General features: G+C 33.2%; 2 protein-coding genes across 3 annotated transcripts; one reads left to right on the forward strand and one right to left on the reverse strand.

Moving 5' to 3' along the window:
- Positions 1–3633, reverse strand: LOC137814171 (uncharacterized). Of its 2 annotated transcripts, none has more exons than XM_068616760.2 (8): positions 3414–3633; positions 2037–2381; positions 1641–1758; positions 1347–1460; positions 1167–1186; positions 891–978; positions 650–765; positions 1–335 (listed from the first exon to the last, which is right to left on the reverse strand). In XM_068616760.2, the coding sequence occupies exons 2-7, from the start codon at positions 2223–2225 to the stop codon at positions 674–676; spliced, it is 621 nt and encodes a 206-aa protein (XP_068472861.1). In that variant the 5' UTR covers positions 2226–2381; positions 3414–3633; the 3' UTR covers positions 1–335; positions 650–673. The 2 variants fall into 2 exon arrangements, with proteins under 2 accessions (XP_068472861.1, XP_068472862.1); XM_068616761.2 differs by having other exon boundaries at positions 2037–2394; positions 3414–3600.
- A 7835-nt stretch (positions 3634–11468) lies between these two features.
- On the forward strand, positions 11469–14206 carry LOC137814172 (gibberellin receptor GID1B). Its single transcript, XM_068616764.1, has 2 exons — positions 11469–12242; positions 12646–14206. Exons 1-2 carry the CDS (start codon positions 12204–12206, stop codon positions 13639–13641), a joined length of 1035 nt encoding a protein of 344 aa, XP_068472865.1. The 5' UTR covers positions 11469–12203; the 3' UTR covers positions 13642–14206.
- The last annotated feature ends 4587 nt before the right edge of the window (positions 14207–18793 follow it).

Here is an 18793-nt window from a genome sequence, read left to right on the forward strand (position 1 = left end):
TTCTATAGAATGATAATATTTTCCATTAGTAAATTAATTATTCATTCAACCAGAGCGAAGCCCAATCCCATTGTATTGACCTTGGGCCATAGACATGGCAGAGAAGGGTTCTGTCCAAAACTGTTTGTAGGCGTTGGGTAAAAACCCATCCCCAGTTTCCCTCCCATCTTTGTATGTTCATGTAATTATAACCAATCATTAACCGATATTAAAATATGTAAGGGAAGTGTTCACTGTCTTCTGATACATCAATAAATTGAACACCAAAATCAGCGAATGCTGGATTCCCAAAACTGAAATCAGCTTTTCCACATCTGATGCATTCCAGCAGCAGCCTGTGTAAGAAATTAATCACAAAGTAGGAAAAAAAAGCATCTTCATGAGTTCCGCGAAATTCTTACTAAATCAATAACCCATTCTAAACAGATTTCTCATGTTCTCTCTCTCCTCCCCCACCCTTAAGTGGAGGGCAAAAATATATTCCACATATTTGTTTTCATCTTCGTTCATGATTTACATTACTAAAATAATAATAATATCTGACTTGTCTATACAAATAAAACGCTATAGTTTTGATATGCATTTGAAAGGAAAAAAAAAACAGAAGGAGTAAAAGAGAAACAAAGAGCAAATAAGGTTATAACTGTACCAGAAGGAGATGGTATGGTACTTTTCATTCTTTGGTATCTTCCACCTTCTGAAGTTGGTGAAAAGAATATCGCAATGACGATTGCATATTAGCTATTTCTATGAGTGTCTCTAGTGCTGCAAAGAATTTCAATTTACAGAATGTGATATATCCTGGATGACAAGTATAATATAGACAGACTACTAAAATCACATTTGCAAAGAAAGCGAGGGGAATGAAGATCTTTAGTCCTGTTATTCACCTCTCTCAAATGACAGCTGGGAGGCTCGAAGCTTTGGGGAAATTAAAACTCCAAAAACTGATAAGGACTTGGATCGCTCCTTTTGAATCTATAAAAAAACACTAACAAGGTTTGTACAGTAGCTCAATTGACAGTTCAGGAACTTTTGCTAAGAAAATTCTTTGATTTATTCACTATATTTCATGATAGCAACTACATTATAGATCCAATTCAATTCTACTTGCAATGCTTAATATATGTTAATGAGAGGAAGTTTAATTTTTGTATAATACTTACGTCATCGTTATCTGCAAGTCCTGATAAATTCTTTAGCCATGATCACCTCAGCAGTTCGTACAACCAAAAATGTAACAAAATGAGAAACGCTAACAGCTACTAAAGCACTAAGCAGCAGAATCAAATAACAAATGAACTACAAGAACCATTATTTGATGCATAGTGAGAGGGAAAACATACCGGAAGATTTCACACTACTACTATCTTGAGGCTGCACATTCTCATCTTCTAACTCATGAGCACTCTTTTCTTCAGAGGATACCCATTTACGCAACATGAAGCATGGTTGTGTACCTGTTGAGACAAACGTGTTTATATATTAAAACAGAGGTTCCATCTAAATTAATAAAAAGAACATGTTACAGAAGGCTACACAAAAATGAAAGCGAACGCATGCTAGCACACTAGGGTGAGAAAATGACACAACTAGAATCAAGCAGTCGCAACCATTTCCTTTAGTACAAATTTTTTTACCATCATAATTGGTTATCTTCAATGTTGAAGCAGCTGAATGGAGTTTCAGGTCCAATAAAGAACTATTAATGCGAGCAGCACCCATGGAATGTCGAGCACTTGCTAAGTCGAACCACCCCTGCTAATATATTGTAAATGGTTACCAAAAGGAAAGAACACTTACTATATCTAAGAAAACATTTAGTTGCCAAATTACGTGCTCAACTAGAGTTACTAGCTGAATCAAGACTTCACAACCTCTCCATTTCATCATAAAATAGTTGAACAAAGTAATCCAACCAGTATTATACCTGACCTTCTATTAGTAACATTTTCTCTATCAGAATGACAGGTCAGAAAATTATACATATCAAAAGATGCTACCAATTTCTTGTATTGAATGGGTTTCGCTTTTACCTGTCGAAGTGTGGAGGACACTGTATCAAAGAGAGATAGGTAGTTATGCACTGAATCCATAAATTGCAATACTAGTTTCTCTTCAGCTCCAGGTAGTTGGTATTGATGCTGCAACTGTTGATCTTCTCCATCCCGTTTCTGGGTCTGTAGTTCTTCACTACTTTCAGAATATTGATGCTCTTCTTCCATGGAACTTAATCAGGATTTTGACTTAGGTGATTTGGCTCTCTACTTCACAACAAAATTCTTCCCCTAACCCTTCACAAATATCCCTTCCGATCCAATGAATTTGCAATTTTATGTTCTTCTATTATTTGTCTTGTAGAGGTTTTTTTAATCCTTTTTCTGCATCAGCAAACTACAATGGATTTACATCTGATCTTCTAAATTTGTAAGAACTATTCTAAAACAATGATTTTACAACAAGGGCGGCCTTAAGTCCTTGTGTAATCTAGTTTTGAATGTACTACCAAGGACATACAAAAGAACACCCCTAAATGCATGCTATTTGTGGATGAGACTAATGAATAATTCAATATGAGGAAACATTAGTGTGGCAGCAGGTTAGAAAAAGATGACCAAAAATTAGTTAAGGTGATGAAGACATTTTGCAAAAATGACCACTGGAAACATCAGTTGGGTTGGGATAGTAAATTGCATCGTTTCTAATACGGTAAAAATAGAAGGACCAATATGCAAATAGGAAAATATTGAAAAGGGTTACATCATCATGGATAATAATATCCTTGAAAATTTGGTCATTGACTGAACTCAATAGAGTTGTATGATCCATGTAACCAGACTCGTTTAGTGAAATAAGACTATCGTATGACACAGTTCTACTTATACGCTGCTTATCTTCTTCATGCTTAACTCTAAATTTGCTACTTCGTGAATGCAATATTAACATTAAATCATCCTTAATTTTAACCATTAGTATTTGTTCTAGTTATGCCACTCAAATATTAAGTAAGGCCTCGCCAGGATTTAAAAGAGAAATAGAGAGAGGAAATTTGAAGTTACAATACAAATTTTCTTCCATGATGTATAAATGCTAGAGGATATCACTCATGTTTCAAACTGATTCAACAACTTGGATTTTTTTTACTGCAATTTTTATGCTAGCGTATTGTCCAGTATATTTAAAAGAAAACACAAGGTTACCCATCAATGATTAAAGTGAACAGTTTCCTTCAAATTAAAGTTGCAGTCAGAATACAAGGTCAGATTTTCATCATTAGTACTAGAAAAACAATTAAACATAGACCATCGTGAAAATTTTGGAGTCAATGTTATTCATCAATGTTATAATGTTTCTAATTCTTGAGAACAACAGTGGATTTGTTTGTTTGTAGGGACTATTTATGCAGAACGCACCTGGGTAACAATTCCGTGGCTCACTCTTGCAAGTTTCTGACCGTTTTTGGGTGTTTTTGCATTCTACTAACGCACCCACAGAGATGTGTTCGTGTCTTCCTCAGGTCGTTTTGCGTTTCCACCTTCTCCTTTCACTTGTTCAGGACAGCTTCTGCCATCTCACATCTCACAGGTCGTTCTGGAATTCAAATGTTAATTACCCGTGTGCAACACGAAGTTCAAATCATTATTTTGGGCCAAGCCCAATACGAACTGGATTTGTCCCAAAACAAACCCATTATGAAGTTGGTCCAACTTGAACTCCAAGTTGTGGCAATTGCTTCCTGCACCCGATCAATTGTGACTGGCACCCGACAAACTTTTTAAAATCCCATCATGCCCTTGTCTTCTTCACTTTGAAAATATTGTATGGTGAGGTAGAGGAAGTTCATTGTTGTGTGAAGCTTTGCTTTGAGCTGCAAAAGAGGAGGTTACATTCATTGTTCTGCACAGACATTAATCGTTTTTGGTTTTTGTTCGAGCTCAGCTGGTCTCAGATATCAGAATCCAGAAGTCTGTTTTTTTCACTATGGATATTAATATTCGGAAGTCAAAATTTTCAATACGGATATTAATATCCGGAAGTCAAAAGTCCAAAGTGTATTATGAATAAAAATATCCGTAAGTCAAAAGTCCATTACGGATAAAAATATCCGAAAGCCACTAATCACCTACGGATAAAAATATCCGGAATGCAATAATGAATTACAAAAAAATTTATGCGGAACGCAATAGTGAATTATGGATACAAATATCCGGTAGGCGTGTCGTACCTTTATGGTTCCTTCTCCGACTTTAGAAGCTCTCTGTCGCGGCTGCTGCTCTGCCTGCGATAATGAAGGTCACGATGGCTGCAAACGAATGGAGAAGAAGGTGGCTCACGGTGGCTGCGACAGCTGCTTCACGCAGAAAGGAAGAAGAAGAATAGGATTGGGTGGTATTCTGAAATTCATTAAGGATAATTTTATCTTTTTCTTATATGTGATTGGGTGCCAATTAAAATGTGTTGGGTGCAGAGAGAATCAGCCCCAAGTTGTTTCTCTTTGCCCAAATTCGATCCCGCCATGGTACAAACATGGTGTTTGACAAGTTCACAAAAGTATTGTAAGGTACACTTAAAACTAGGAGAGTTTCTTCCTGCACCCCTATATTTTTTGAAATACCAAAATTATCCTTTTACTGTTTTGGGTGACTCCAAATAAGAATTCCGTAAGCAAAAATGTTTTCGAATAAGGGTTCCATAAACCAGGGGTGTTTCCAGAATATACAATCCAAAAGACAAAAAATCATTTAAAAATATCTTTTCCATAACACATTTTTTTAATTTCTGAATTCATAAATCTGAAATTAATAAAATATGTTCTGAAAATATTCTGAGAAGAGTAATATGGAAGTAATTTTTAGAAGATGTACAATAGTCTTCTCTGAAATTTTTGGGGTGGAAGAATAAACAACCTAAAACTAGTTTTTGGGAACATTTGTTTTAAGTGATGATGTCCTTTTAAAGGTATCATATTTTCAAACATATTATAATCAAGAATATTATTTCTAGATATATCAAAAAATGTATTTTGTTCATATTTTTTTCTATTTTGAAAAAATACTTTTTAAATTTAAAATAATTAAAAAAAGTTAAATAAAATTGTGGTGAAATTAGAAATAACTTCTCATGAATAGAACTTCCTCTCCACCTGAAAATAAAATATGAATAGATATACAGAAACGAAACCTCTACAAGAATAAAATATATCAGAATTTTTTATAATTTTGCAACAAACGTAACAATAAATATTTTTATTTTCATATTTTCAGAAATACTTCAAAAGTCTCGCGAAGCAAATATGCCTTTATCAAGTTATTCGTAAAAAATAATAAAAATTAAATTAAATTATAATAGTCAAAATTTACTTTTGCAAGACAATATGTATAATTCCACAAAAACTTTTTCAAATACCTCAATAGTTATTTTAAGGAAAAAAAATATAGAAAAAAATTGTAAAGATAAAAACAGATGACTAAAGATTGCATGGACCAAAAACTTGTCTTAAATCTTAACAGTAATGCTACTACTTAAATTATTTTCTTCTCAATTAGTATTGTCACAAGTCATAAATTAAAAAAAAAATGGTTCAAACTTGGTGATGGTGTTTTTATGCTAAATCATTTCCAAGCTCTTTCTGTATTTGATACGTGTTGAAACTATACTACTAGACATGTTGTAGTTTTTAAATGAACAACACTGATTCATCCCCCTAACTTTTACGAGAAAAGAACATTAATTTTTACTTTTGGTCAAGGAAGAATCTTTGAAATTAATCTGCGAATATTGACCTAAATGCACTGCACCAAGTTCGGTGGGTCTTTGTTTTATATCTAAAAGCATTGTTCTTACTAATGTTTCAAATAATATTGCTAATTAATGAGTGTCTTATAAACATTCATAAAATAATTATCAGATAAAAATAACTGTAAATAATAAATACACACCAATATTCTCTTATATAAAATAGCTTTTAATTTTTTGAACAAAAATCTTGAGAATATTAGGTAGAAATCTCCATTAATAAAGATATGAGGAGGGAATTAATCTGCAAAAAACCCTGCATTCATTGCATCTAGCAGCATCCTTCGTCTTCATGAATAAAAAGCAGCCCTAGTGGAGTTAAAGAGGACCCTAAATAAAGGCAATGCTTTGTACATCTTACAACATTATTAAATTAGCACAGAATACAAATATGTAATTTTTTTCATTATACATTGTATTGGTGTAGAGTATTCACCAATCTAAGTTTCGATTAACTATTTCTGTTCAGACGTCTCTTTCCAACTCCAAGATTAAAGCAGTACTTCATGTATTCACAATGTAAATCAATTAGGTACTTGAGCATGTTGAATTAAGAATCCATGCCAATAATTTTATCAGTGTTTTAGATTAAAGTCTTTAGCATATAACAATGATAACGAGATTTGAATTTGGAGTCTTACACACAATTCTTAATAAACATCACTATTATCAACGTATTAATAATGCTGGGCAGATACTTAGCTAGCTTAGCTTCGGGGTCCAAAGTATTTAGAAGTTCATGAGTATACTTTTATATTCACAATTAATTATAAAATTTGAATTTTTCATATAAAAATGTAGTTTTTCTTGAGAAAAAGTTGAGGATGAAAGAGTTGAAAAAGTCGTGAATGGTGGTTCCTGTTCCAACACTATCCATGAGAGAGTGAAGGATTAGTTATAATAAGAGTTGGTACAATATCCTTAATCGTTGACGAAGGAATTGTTAAGAATAGAAGAGAGTAAAGTATTAAGGATATTATTGTTAATGGCTATTATTATTATTATGATCGAAGAGAGAAGAAGGGGTTAAGGTGAAATTAGGATTGTAATTAGGATTGTAATTAGTGGGAGTAGAAAGGAATTGGTAGAAAAGAAGGTGTGAGGATGGAAGAGAGAGAGAGAGAGAGAGAGAGAGAGAGAGAGAGAGAGAGAGAGAGAGAGAGAGAGAGAGATAAATGAATTGTTGTCCATTTGGTGGGATTGAGCGAATGGGCAGAAGAGGCCGAAAGGTTTTCCTAGTTGTTGACCTAACGCAGAAAAGGCCAAAGTGGAAGGTGGCCCGCACGTTATCGACGCAGAAACTTTAAATTAGATTATTAAAATGAGGGAATAAAAAAGAAGAGAAAAAGAAAAGAAAGAAATGGGGAAATGGGGCATTGAATGCAGAGTGAGAAAGAGAGACGAAAAAAGAGGAAAAGGAAAAGGAAGCAGAGGAAGAAACAAGGAAGTAGTAAACAACACGGCAAATATGTTTGGAATAATGTGTGTGTGTGTGTGGCACATGCTTATCCACCGCTTCTATATTAGGACAACAGATACAGCCAAATACTTAAATGCACGCTACCCTCTTTTATATTTTTTTATTTTCTCTTCTTTCTTCTTTCTTCTTTCTTCAACCATTTTACCTCTTTAGACATGGATCCATCTCACCGTGTGCTCTTCCCCCCTTCTCCCCCTAATGGAAATAAATCCTCTTTCTAAAATAGAATCAATATTTCTCACCAGTAAAATAGCCTAAATGCTTACCTTTTCTTCTTTCAGCTGGAACACAAGTACTTTTTCCCTCACTTTTCATACTTCATGCTTTTTTCTCTTCTCCATTTTACTCTTTCAAAACTGCCTAACCATCCACTCACTACCCAAACTCTTTTATTATCAAAAATATTAATCATCAACAAATATTTTTGAGAGTTATATGTAAGGATAACTTATAGGTATTCTTAATTAATTATTTTTGTACTTGTCGTATTTTCTTATACGAACAGTCTCGAATTTGTGTCTTTATTAAATATGTAAAATATCAGTGTTGATTAAACTCGTAATTAAAATAATCTAAAGGAATAATTTGAAGTATATAAAAAAAAAAATCTCATTATCAGTGTGATGTAGATTTTTTGGGATCAAATACTAACATATAGAGAACATCATACAATACTGAGGTTAAATGGTTTATGATAAGTTTTAAAAATAAGTCAATTCCAAGAAAATAATGAGAAATTAATTTTATTTTCAATTTAAGGAAAGAAAATCTAGTTTTATCAATGGTACATGTCAACTAAATCACAAGGTCTAGAAATACACTACAGGTCAGTGTGTTGTTCTATGTATCATTGCATGGTTCCTATAAAGGCTTGGCATCTACTTCCTTCAAAACAGATCCTCACAAACTTACAAAAGTTATTTTATTTCTTTTTTTCACTCCATTATTTTTTGTCACCTTCTATCATCTGTTTCTCTTATTTTTCTCTAATGTAGTAATATTTGATTTTATGTTCCAAGTGTATCAAATTTTTGTTTTATTTCTTTATACATTGAGAATATCTTTAACTCATTGTTTGAAGTTTTTCATTTTGTAATTATCCAAAATACTTTATTCATAAATTTTCCTAAACTCGTGTCCTTTTAAGAAATTTTCTACATAACAAGATCAAGAAAAAAAATGTAAAAAGTAAAAAAATAAATTAAAATAGACACTTCACAAGTATTCAACCCTTATACAAAATTTATCTCCGTGTGAATTTTTTTAACAAACACGGAGCCTATAATAAATGAAGTAAAACTACTTACGATAATGAAACTGATTTTAAGATGCATTAATGTGTTTTTCTATTAATTTTAAACTTTTTTTAATATAAATTGTTAGAAGAAAGCTTGGAGAAGAAGTTACTGAAAGAAATTATTTATTAAAGCTTGTCAAGGTCGTCTGAGTTAAAAAGGAAGAACAAATAGATGAATACATATATACTATATGTTAAGTTTTTATTTATTTATGAAATATGTGAGACTCCGTTTTGAAATAATTAACATTCATGTTTATTGTTAATATAAGCTTCACGGTTTCATTAAAAAACTAAACAAAGTATGTGGTACAAACATTTGGATAATTGGAAAGAAACATAATGGAAAAAATACACACCAACAATATTAAAATGTTAAGTGGATGGTAGGTACATGAAATACTATATATTCTATTACATATTAAATGCTTGTTAATATTGCTTTTATTTTGGTCTTTTGACGAGTATACAAGTTTCATATTAAAATCTACACGAGTATGTTATATTACATATTAGTTTGTGCTAAAATAAGTTCAGATTATCATATGCTAAAATATATCTGTATATATTGTTAAAAAATCGCAATTTATTATAACATTTTAAGATAATTATTTAAAAAATTGTAAACCTTTTGAAAAAAAAGTGACCTTAAAGGAAAGATCATAATCACCTAAATCATAGGTAAAAATTCATTGCTAAATCCTCTGTGTAAATTAGATTAAAGTTAGTTAACTTGGGATAATATCTTTTATGTAGTGAAGGATAATGTACAATGCCGTTTTGCTTGATTGAGAATTATGATCAGATCGACGACTACTTTGTAATCTCGTAAATGGTCGGTGACGTCAGCAAAATAATATCAGTGTAAAATCATCATTCCTCTTGAAATCGTAATTTTTTGTTTGTTTTGTTTTAGAGAGCAAATGGTCTAAGTTTTCTCTTGAAGTAATAAAATTGTAAATATAATTTTCTAAAGTTTAGAAATAAAATTTCATATAATAAAATTAAAATTATCAATGAATCAAACAGTGTAAATTTTCCAAAACATGAATGATTGAACTATTTACGAGCATCATTATGATACGCTTTTATATATAAAAAAAATATAATGAGATAAATTTTGAAAAATAAATGCAAAAGTGCTGCCGCCATAGATTCTGGAACGGTAATTTATTTTGTCCATATTGAAGAAAGAATAAAGCAGCATGGAAAACGATAAGCTTTTTTGTAGCGGATGCACCGCGATAAAGATGGTTAAAATCTATTTTGCTGTTTATAATGAATACTTGTATATATTTACAACGAGAATGAGAATATTTCGGTCGTAACTGAATAAAAGAAAGTGTACATATAAAATTGAAAAATATTATATTTTTATAAATTTTTATGAGGTTAAATATTGGAAAAAATAAATTTAGTAGTGTTTATTTGTATATAAAGCGAATTGAAAAATAAAGTACGTATGATATAAAGATGGAAAAGACAAAAAATAAAAAAAGAGAAGTCGCTTTATTTGAGTGAGTGAGTCGGAAAAAGATAAGGAAGTGATGAAAAATAGGGAAAAGAAAGAAGAAAATGAAAGATGTGAAGTGTTAATTTCCAGGGCTCTCTATATTATAGGTTGCAATAGGAAATGAATTGAATCCCATTGTGATTGCATGGGTAGTTGTTAAGGGTTGTGTTAAAAATGTGATTAATGAAAAGAAAGGAGATGTACACGTGTCGAAGAAGGAAAGCCTGTGGAGAGGATGAGAAGGTCTCCTCGAAGCGTGTCCCACATGGAAAGGGCAATTTGATCATCGTATCAAACTCGTTTTGAGAATAAAGACTTGGCAAGCGGGACCCACCCCGCAGCCAAGAGCAACGTCAGTACGCCACTTGTATGAGAGATAGATACATATATAGAGATAAAAAACAACGGAACCGCCTAGGTTTCACTCAATACGACAAAAATCCAAAACCCTCCTAACTTTCTACTATTTCCTTCACTGATATTACCACTACATTTTAAATTATCATAATAATAATAATAATAAAAAGGAAAAGAAAACAGGGAAAGGACGAAAAGAAAGGTGGGTTTCATTTGAGAGTGTGACAAAAAAGATGGCGTCATGCGCGAGCGAGGGAGGTGCTAGTGGACAAAAGACGTGTGAGAGGATGAGTGGCAGGGTTGGGGGTTTGGGCGTGACGGGGAGGGTAGTTTGGGGAATTGGTTTAGATGGTGTGTTTGGCAAAAGCGTGGAGAGGGAGGGGTTTGTCGCCACGTGCCTTGGCGTCGGCCGCACGCTGGGAAACTCTTTTGTCTCCTTCTTCCGTTTCACTTGTGCTCTTCTTCTTCTCTTTTCTTTCTACCCAGATTTTTCATTAGGTACGGCTATTGCCAGACCCTGTTTTTGACTATTTCCAGTCTCTTCCAGATCTACTGTCTCTATACAAAATGTACTTTTTCGCCTACAAAACCAAACCCCGTCTCTTCAATTCGTTACAACTAAATTATTATACCCCTCCAAATATAACCTCCCATCCTTTCTTTTATTACCACCACCACTCCCAACCCAACCAACCAACATCATTCTTACCCTATGCTCAACCCTTGAGCATGTAAATGGAACTATATTATTATTTTTATTTTACAAACATAGAAAGCTAGTAATTAATAACTTTTTAATATACTTTATTTCATCTCCAAACTAACATTATAGACCGATTGCATTTGTGGAAACTTGTTTAAAACAAGCAGTGCAGACTTTGAAAGAGGGTTTATAAAATTGAATACTGAAGAATGGAGCGATGTGTAATAAGAATAGATTAGGTGTGTATAGAGGAAGCAGGAAAATGATAAAGAAAGAAGAAGTGTGGACGTATAAGTTGGGTTTTGAAAGATGAAGTTATAATAAGGGCATATTGTAAACGAGGGGAAAACGGAGTTGTCGAGAGGTGAATAGTGGGGGAAAAGAGAAAGGGGAGAAAAAGACAAAATAGGGAAAAGAAAATGGATGTGGGAGGAAAATCCAGAATAAAGAAAAGAGAAAAAAATAATGGCGAAAAAGAAATGGAAAGTAAATACGAAAATGGTGGGTCCCATATTAACAGTTTAATTTGGCCGCCCGCTTTGTCGTCTCTCTCGTCTCCGTCCATTCCCGTCGTTCTTTTGCGTTTGACTCTCTCATCTCATCCCTCTATCTATCTATCTTTCTCCCTTCTTCTGCACCTTCTTATCCTTCTCTCTATCTCTTTCTCTTTCTCTATCTCTTCCTTCAGTGTCATACGCACACGAGTGTACCTTCTTCCGCAAAACCTTCAACTAGGAATCGATCGATCAATCCACCGAGTGCTGGGTGGTGTTGGTAGTGCAAGAGCCACCAACCTCAGAGAGAGAGAGAGAGAAAGATACACTGATACGTACGTGCGTACGTAGCAAGGTACGTACGCGGTACTACACACCGTCTTGCACTCTGTTCTTCTCATCCTTCGTTTCTTCGTTATTATGAGGGTGCACCAGAGGGCGCTTACCGTGGGGATCACTGTTGTTGTTGTTGTTGCTGTTCCTGCTGCTTCTGCTTCATAGGTCTTTTCTGTGGGTTCCCCCTTTCCATATTCACTTTAGAGACACAAGAGAGACAACCAGACATGGCTGGCAGTAACCAAGTCAATCTCAATGAATCTAGGGTAACCCTCCTCTCTCCTCTTCCACTCGTACCTTCTATCTTACAAATTATTATCCACTTCTTTTTTTCGCTTTCGGAACTTCCCATTTCGCTTCTTGCTTTATTCCTCCTCTTGGCTTAGCATCTTAAAGGGGTTTTGGTTAAGAAAGATGAGACCCCGCTATTGGATCATCTGATTTTTGTTTTTTTTTGTACTTTTCTATTTCTTCCATGTAACTCTTTTTATCTTGTTCTGGCAAGTTGGAAACTTGACTTGGATTGGTATACCATACTGCTTTCTTTTCACTCTCCTGCACCGGTTTTTCAATTCATTCTCTGTTTTTCCTTCTGCCCCTCTCCTCCACACCATTCACACGCCTTCTTATCTCATAACATGTTTTGATTTTTGTTTTTTTTTTGTGTAGAGTGTTGTTCCGCTGAATACATGGGTGTTAATCTCGAATTTCAAGCTGTCTTATAAGCTTCTTAGACGTGACGATGGAACTTTCAATCGTGAGTTGGCGGAGTTTCTTGATAGAAAGGTCCCCGCCAATGCAATTCCTGTTGATGGGGTGTTTTCAATCGACCATGTCGATAGAAACGTTGGATTGTTTTACCGGGTGTATTTGCCATCCTCTGCGGACGAGGCTCAATGGGGTATCAAAGACCTCGAGAGGCCTTTGAGCACTACGGAAATTGTTCCTGTAATCATATTCTTTCACGGGGGAAGCTTCTCGCATTCCTCGGCAAATAGTGCTATCTACGATACCTTCTGCCGGCGCCTTGTGAGCATTTGCAAGGCTGCTGTGGTGTCTGTGAACTACCGGAGATCGCCGGAGCATCGGTATCCGTGCGCCTACGATGATGGCTGGGCAGCATTGGAGTGGGTGAAGTCAAGAACGTGGCTGCAAAGTGGGAGGGAGTCCAAGGTTCATGTCTACTTGGCGGGGGACAGTTCTGGTGGGAACATTGTTCATCATGTTGCGGTAAGGGCTGCGGAGGAAGAAATTGAGGTCCTGGGGAATATTCTTCTTCACCCTTTGTTTGGAGGAGAGAAGAGGACGGAATCAGAGTTGAGATTGGATGGGAAATACTTTGTGAGGTTGAAGGATCGTGATTGGTATTGGAGGGCTTTTCTGCCTGAAGGAGAGAGTAGAGACCATCCTGCTTGCAACCCCTTTGGACCAAGGGGGAGAAGCCTTGCGGGACTCAGATTCCCCAAAAGTCTTGTTTGCGTGGCTGGTTTGGATCTTCTGCAGGATTGGCAATCGGCATATGCAAAAGGTCTTGAGGATTCTGGACAAGAGGTCAAACTTCTTTATCTCCAGGATGCTACTATTGGCTTCTACTTCTTGCCAAACAATGAACATTTCTACTGCCTCATGAGGGAAATCAACAACTTCGTGAATTCTGACTGTTAATATACTCTACTAGTGCTAAGACTACTACTACTTAACCTTACCTTACCTACAGGAGGCATACATAGCTAAAGCTTGACATTTTACTTGGGTTCTCTCTTCTTCTTTTTTCCCCCCACTTTTGTATTTTTTTTTTTCTTTCTCTACTTCGTAGTAAGTGTGTGTAGTTATAAAATTGTGTAGCATTAGTTATTATCGTCATAACATCTATGGTGGTCAATTTGAGAGTTCTGTGACCCGCGGGCAACTGCTTCCTGACCTCTGTTCGTTGGTTTTGGAAGGCAGCACCAACTCTGGCAGTACCAGAACTCGGTTCATTCGGGGGGTTTGGTGGAACCACCGTATACAACGCCTCAACCCCTTTTAACGTTTTGAGTTTGGTAGCAGGAGGGGAGATAGAAGATGAGGATTGGTTCGCTTTGTTCGATTAAGAGAATGTTTTCCTCTTGTAGCACTAATTACTGAATGTGAACTGGAGAATGTCCCAACCTTTTATATGAATGTGTATGTTATATGTAGTATACCTATGTTATATAAAAAGCCTTTGGATGTTTGGTTTTGCATTTTAGTTGGAATTCTCCTTCTCCAGTGTCCTACTTGATCCTCTTGAATCGTGGTATGGTTCCAATAAAGAAGTTTCAATTTATGGTGTCACAGATGTTGTTTGTATTGAGTTATTGGAGATGCATACCTTTCCAAATGGAAGGGATATTAGAAAAAGTAAAATGGAATTGAAAGGAAGCAAAAGAAAGAGGGGGGAAAGAATGAATGGAAAAGGAAGGGGGAAGGGGAGTAAGCCTGTGATAATGCGACACATAAAATTGAGATGGCGTGTCCATTTGACTAGAAAAGTAAAGTTAAGCCTTTTTGAGTTTTGTCTGTTATAAAAGGGCATTGTGTTAAATTTTGCCGTTGGGACATTGGAAAATATAAAGTAAGGTCATCATCTCTTTAGCATCTGAATCATAAGCAACAGTATAATAGGAGTAAAAGGTAGTAGTGGTAGAAAGGATGAAGCATTTGATATATTCTCTGCTTTTGCCCCTCTCTCTAAGGGTTCATTGAATAATCCATTCTCGTTACGTTCGAAAAATATGATTCGTCCGAAAAAGTTGATGCTAAATGTGAAGGTGGAAAGGAGAGTTTTGCGTTTTGTTAATGACGTGGTTGACAGGAAGAATGTGATGAAACGTGTAAGTGAAGTCGAGGAGAGGGAGGGGGAAGTGTTGTTTTGTTATACAAATCTAAGAGCGTGAAGCCTAACCCCAATCACCAAAAGGACAAGAAAAGCTTTCACGCGAAGAATGATTGGCAGGAGTTTGAATCATTAAATTTCTTATCTTTCAACATCACTCTGATGAATTCTTGTCATCTCCTTATTGCCTGTTCTATCAGGTCTGTTTGGAGCTTGGGAAAACAGCAAATACGGGAATTTGGCATTGTTTTGACGGGGGGGAACCCATTTTTTTAGTGGTTGGGATTTTTGGATGTATTCTTAGGGACCACTTCGGAACCCACGAAACCAAAAAGTCCAAATTAAAAAAATTAACCCTGTTGGGATTGCTTTAAAGTGTTTAATGCTCACTAAGTGGTAGGGAACAGCTAAGCTTGGACAATGACATTGAACCCTGTCTTTTATGGACTTTCTTGTGCCATATAATATCTAAACATATATATATATATAGAGAGAGAGAGAGTGAGTGAGGGAGAGCATTATAGAATTTGGGTTTGGTTTTGTAACTTTGATTTTCACCAGATTATCTTGCTTAATCCATGTCTTATTGTGAATTGTCCTTAGTAAATTAGCTGTTTATGTCCTGAAAATATTCCCTAATACGACAGCGCGAGGAGTCATTGTCAACAAACCAGTTTTTCTTTATTGGGGGATTAAGGACAGAAACCTTCATTTGTTTGGTCGGTCCCTTGCTTTTTAATACAATATAAAAAATAACCAGTCATTGCTTCTACTTTGCGCGTTCGCAACATTATGATCATTCTTCTATTCAGGTGTGTGTGTGTGATTAGTGTCCATTGTACGAATTATGTCTCCAAGTTCAATTAACAACCAAATTATTTTCTTAAAATATGGGCTTAAAAGGTTTTTAAAGATGCTAAAGGAGAACAAAGCCAACTCAAAGAGAATCAATTCAGTCTGAAATCATTTTCTGCAACCCTTTAATAGTGGTTACTTTGACATTGTCAAGCATTTCATTTTTGTTTCTCTAGTGAATATTTATCAATCACTCTGTGAGAAAAGAACCCATTCATTGTGCTCTTGTGCTGATTTGAAAAGGTCTATAAACTATGATTCTGTGATGGAGTGTGAAGAGTGGATTTAGCAGAACAGGAATTTGATGATGACATGTGTGTTGTGTTATGAAAAGTCAAAAGTAGTTTTGTATAGTCCTGAGATGGGATCCAAATGGTATGATGCAGTTGACAACTGGAGAAGATATAGATAATTTCAAATGTTGTGTTCCTAGCTGCTCCACCAATTGTTATTAAAAAAAAACTGTAGGCTTTGAACAGCTTAAGCACATGGAATCTTCTGATTAACATTTTCAAAGTGTGACTTTGGAAATGTGACACCAGCTTCGTAAATATTATTAATGAGCTTTGGACGACAATGATAAAACAAAATACTCCCAATATAATAATACTACTTATAGGCTTTGAGTGATTGTAGTTGTAGGTGAGGTGGACCAAGCCAAACCAAACCAAACCAATACTATAATACTTATCCATAGCCTTCAGGCTAGTTTTTCTATCTTCTTCAGTTTTTTTTCCCTTTTCTTTTGTTCCCATAATAAATATATTTGGGGTAGGGGTAGTCAATGACATCTCCTAATTGATGAGAATGATTCTTAAGGGGCAAGATATAAAAAGAAAAAAAATCAACTTTCTTTGTTAATGGTTGAATGTATCTCTGTTCTCTTGCAAATTTGAGAAAAAAATTGAATTGTTCAATGTTCATATTCATGATACTTGTTATATTTTTAGAAGGCAATTGTTGTATCGTATTTGTAATTTCTTTAGTTTTTACGGTTTGTATTTTTTTTAACTCATTTACATATTTACGTAAGCCAATATTTTTTAGTTCAAGTGTAACTTAAACCATTATAGTACAACACTGAGTAATATTTTTTTCTTCTAAACAACACACAGTTAAAAAGTATATCATTCAATTATGAATTTGAATTTCAATAAATGAAAAATCTGTTAATTGTCTTTTTTAATCGGTTATGTAGAATATAAGGTCAAAATGTGGGTAAATTCCCCATCTAACACCATTTACACTTTTATTTCTCCATCTAGCACTCTTTTGTTTTTATTTCCTTAGCACTATTTTGTTTTTATTTCCCTATCTAGCACCCTTTTGTTTTTTATTTTCCTATCTAGCACCATTTAAAATATATATATATATATATTTTTTTTCTTTTATAATTTTAATTTTGAATGCATTAAAAAATAAATATTTTTAATGTTTAAAATAGTTAGAAATATAATTAATGAATAAATAAATGATTTTTTACAAAATAAAATAATAATAATAAATTTAAAATTTTTAGTTTAATTTTTTTTAAGAATGAAGAAAATAAAAAATAAACCCTACAACAACATAAAAATTGAACCTATAAACTAAAATTAGTATTTATTTTTTTTATTATTAATGATGTAATCATGTTAATTTTAAGTAAAAAATACAAGACATAATTATAAAAAAACCAAAGTCAATTAGTATTAATTAATAGTGGACACACAAATAATATTGAAGTGTCTACCTTAAATGCAAAATCCTAAAAACATAACTAATGCAAATGTTATACTTAATGCTTACAAATGAGAAGAAGAAAATGCAAAAATAAATAAGTCTAGAAAATAAAAACAACAGTAATAAAATAAAAACAAAAAACAGAAATAAATAAAGAATGACAAAAAAAAAATAATAACTAAAAACATAAAAGATATAAAATAAAGGCAAAAAAAAAAGATAAAGATAAAAGATATAAAAAAATCCAAATAAGATAAATATAAGAGATATAAGGCGATACTAAATAAATATATGTTGATCATAAAAAAAAAATGAAAGATGATCATTCATTTAATATTTTCTTTAATGGTACATTAAATAGTTTGTGGGAAATGAAACATAATTAATAACGAGAAGTGCACAATCCAGTAATGTTGGAACATGTTCTTTATGTGTGTCGTGTTTAACAATATGAACATTTTTTTGTTCTATGTTCTCTTATGTCCATATCAGTTCTTATTCAACTTGGTTTTTTTATAATTATGTTCTGTATTTTTTTACTTGAAATTAACATGATTACATCATCAATAATAATAAAAATAAATACTAATTTATATTTATAGATTCAAATTTTATATTGTTGTAGAGTTTAATTTTTTATTTTCTTTATTCTTAAAAAAAATAATTTTTAAACTGAACATTTTAAATTTATTTTTATTTTGTAAAAATTCATTAATTATATTTCTAACTATTTTAAACATTAAAAATATTTACTTTTTAATGCATTCAAAATTAAAATTATAAAAAAAGATAATTTATTATTTATTTATTTATTTTTGAAATAGTGCTAGATAGGGAAATAAAAAATAAAAGGGTGTTAGATAGGGAAATAAAAACAAAAAGGTGCTAGATAGAAAAATATAAACAAAAGGATCCTAGATTGGGAAATAAAAGTGAAAATGGTGCTAGATAGGAAATTTACCCTCAAAATGTAGTATTTAATATTTATTTTATTAATTTGCATTACAAGTATTTATTTCATCAAATATTTTAAGTAAAATAATATAGAATGCGCTCTCCTTGTGGGTAAATTCCCTATCTAGCACCATTTACACTTTTATTTCCCTAACTAGCACCCTTTTGTTTTTATTTCCCTATCTAGCACCCTTTTGTTTTTATTTCTCTATCTAGCACCCTTTTATTTTTTATTTCCCTATCTAGCACCATTTAAAAAAAAATAAAAAATAAAAAATAATTATTTTTTTATAATTTTAATTTTGAATGCATTAAAAAATAAGTATTTTTAATGTTTAAAATAGTTAGAAATATAATTAATGAATAAAGAAATGAGTTTTTACAAAATAAAAATAAAAAAGTAATAAATTAAAAATGTTTAGTTTAAAT

This window comes from Phaseolus vulgaris, chromosome 1, assembly GCF_051622355.1.
Source record: "Phaseolus vulgaris cultivar YP4 chromosome 1, ASM5162235v1, whole genome shotgun sequence".
In the NCBI taxonomy this organism is placed as follows: domain Eukaryota; kingdom Viridiplantae; phylum Streptophyta; class Magnoliopsida; order Fabales; family Fabaceae; genus Phaseolus; species Phaseolus vulgaris.

What these genes read in the sequence shown, in the direction of transcription:
- LOC137814172 (XM_068616764.1), top strand. Translation starts at nt 12,204, where the DNA reads ATGGCTGGCAGTAACCAAGTCAATCTCAATGAATCTAGG. An exon ending in TCAATCTCAATGAATCTAGG is followed by an intron (nt 12,243 to 12,645) that starts GTAACCCTCCTC and finishes TTTTTTGTGTAG; the next exon opens with AGTGTTGTTCCGCTGAATAC.
- LOC137814171 (XM_068616760.2), bottom strand. Translation starts at nt 2,225, where the DNA reads ATGGAAGAAGAGCATCAATATTCTGAAAGTAGTGAAGAACTACAGACC. An exon ending in GAAGATAACCAATTATGATG is followed by an intron (nt 1,461 to 1,640) that starts GTAAAAAAATTT and finishes TTGTCTCAACAG; the next exon opens with GTACACAACCATGCTTCATG. An exon ending in CCAGCTGTCATTTGAGAGAG is followed by an intron (nt 766 to 890) that starts GTGAATAACAGG and finishes AATTCTTTGCAG; the next exon opens with CACTAGAGACACTCATAGAA.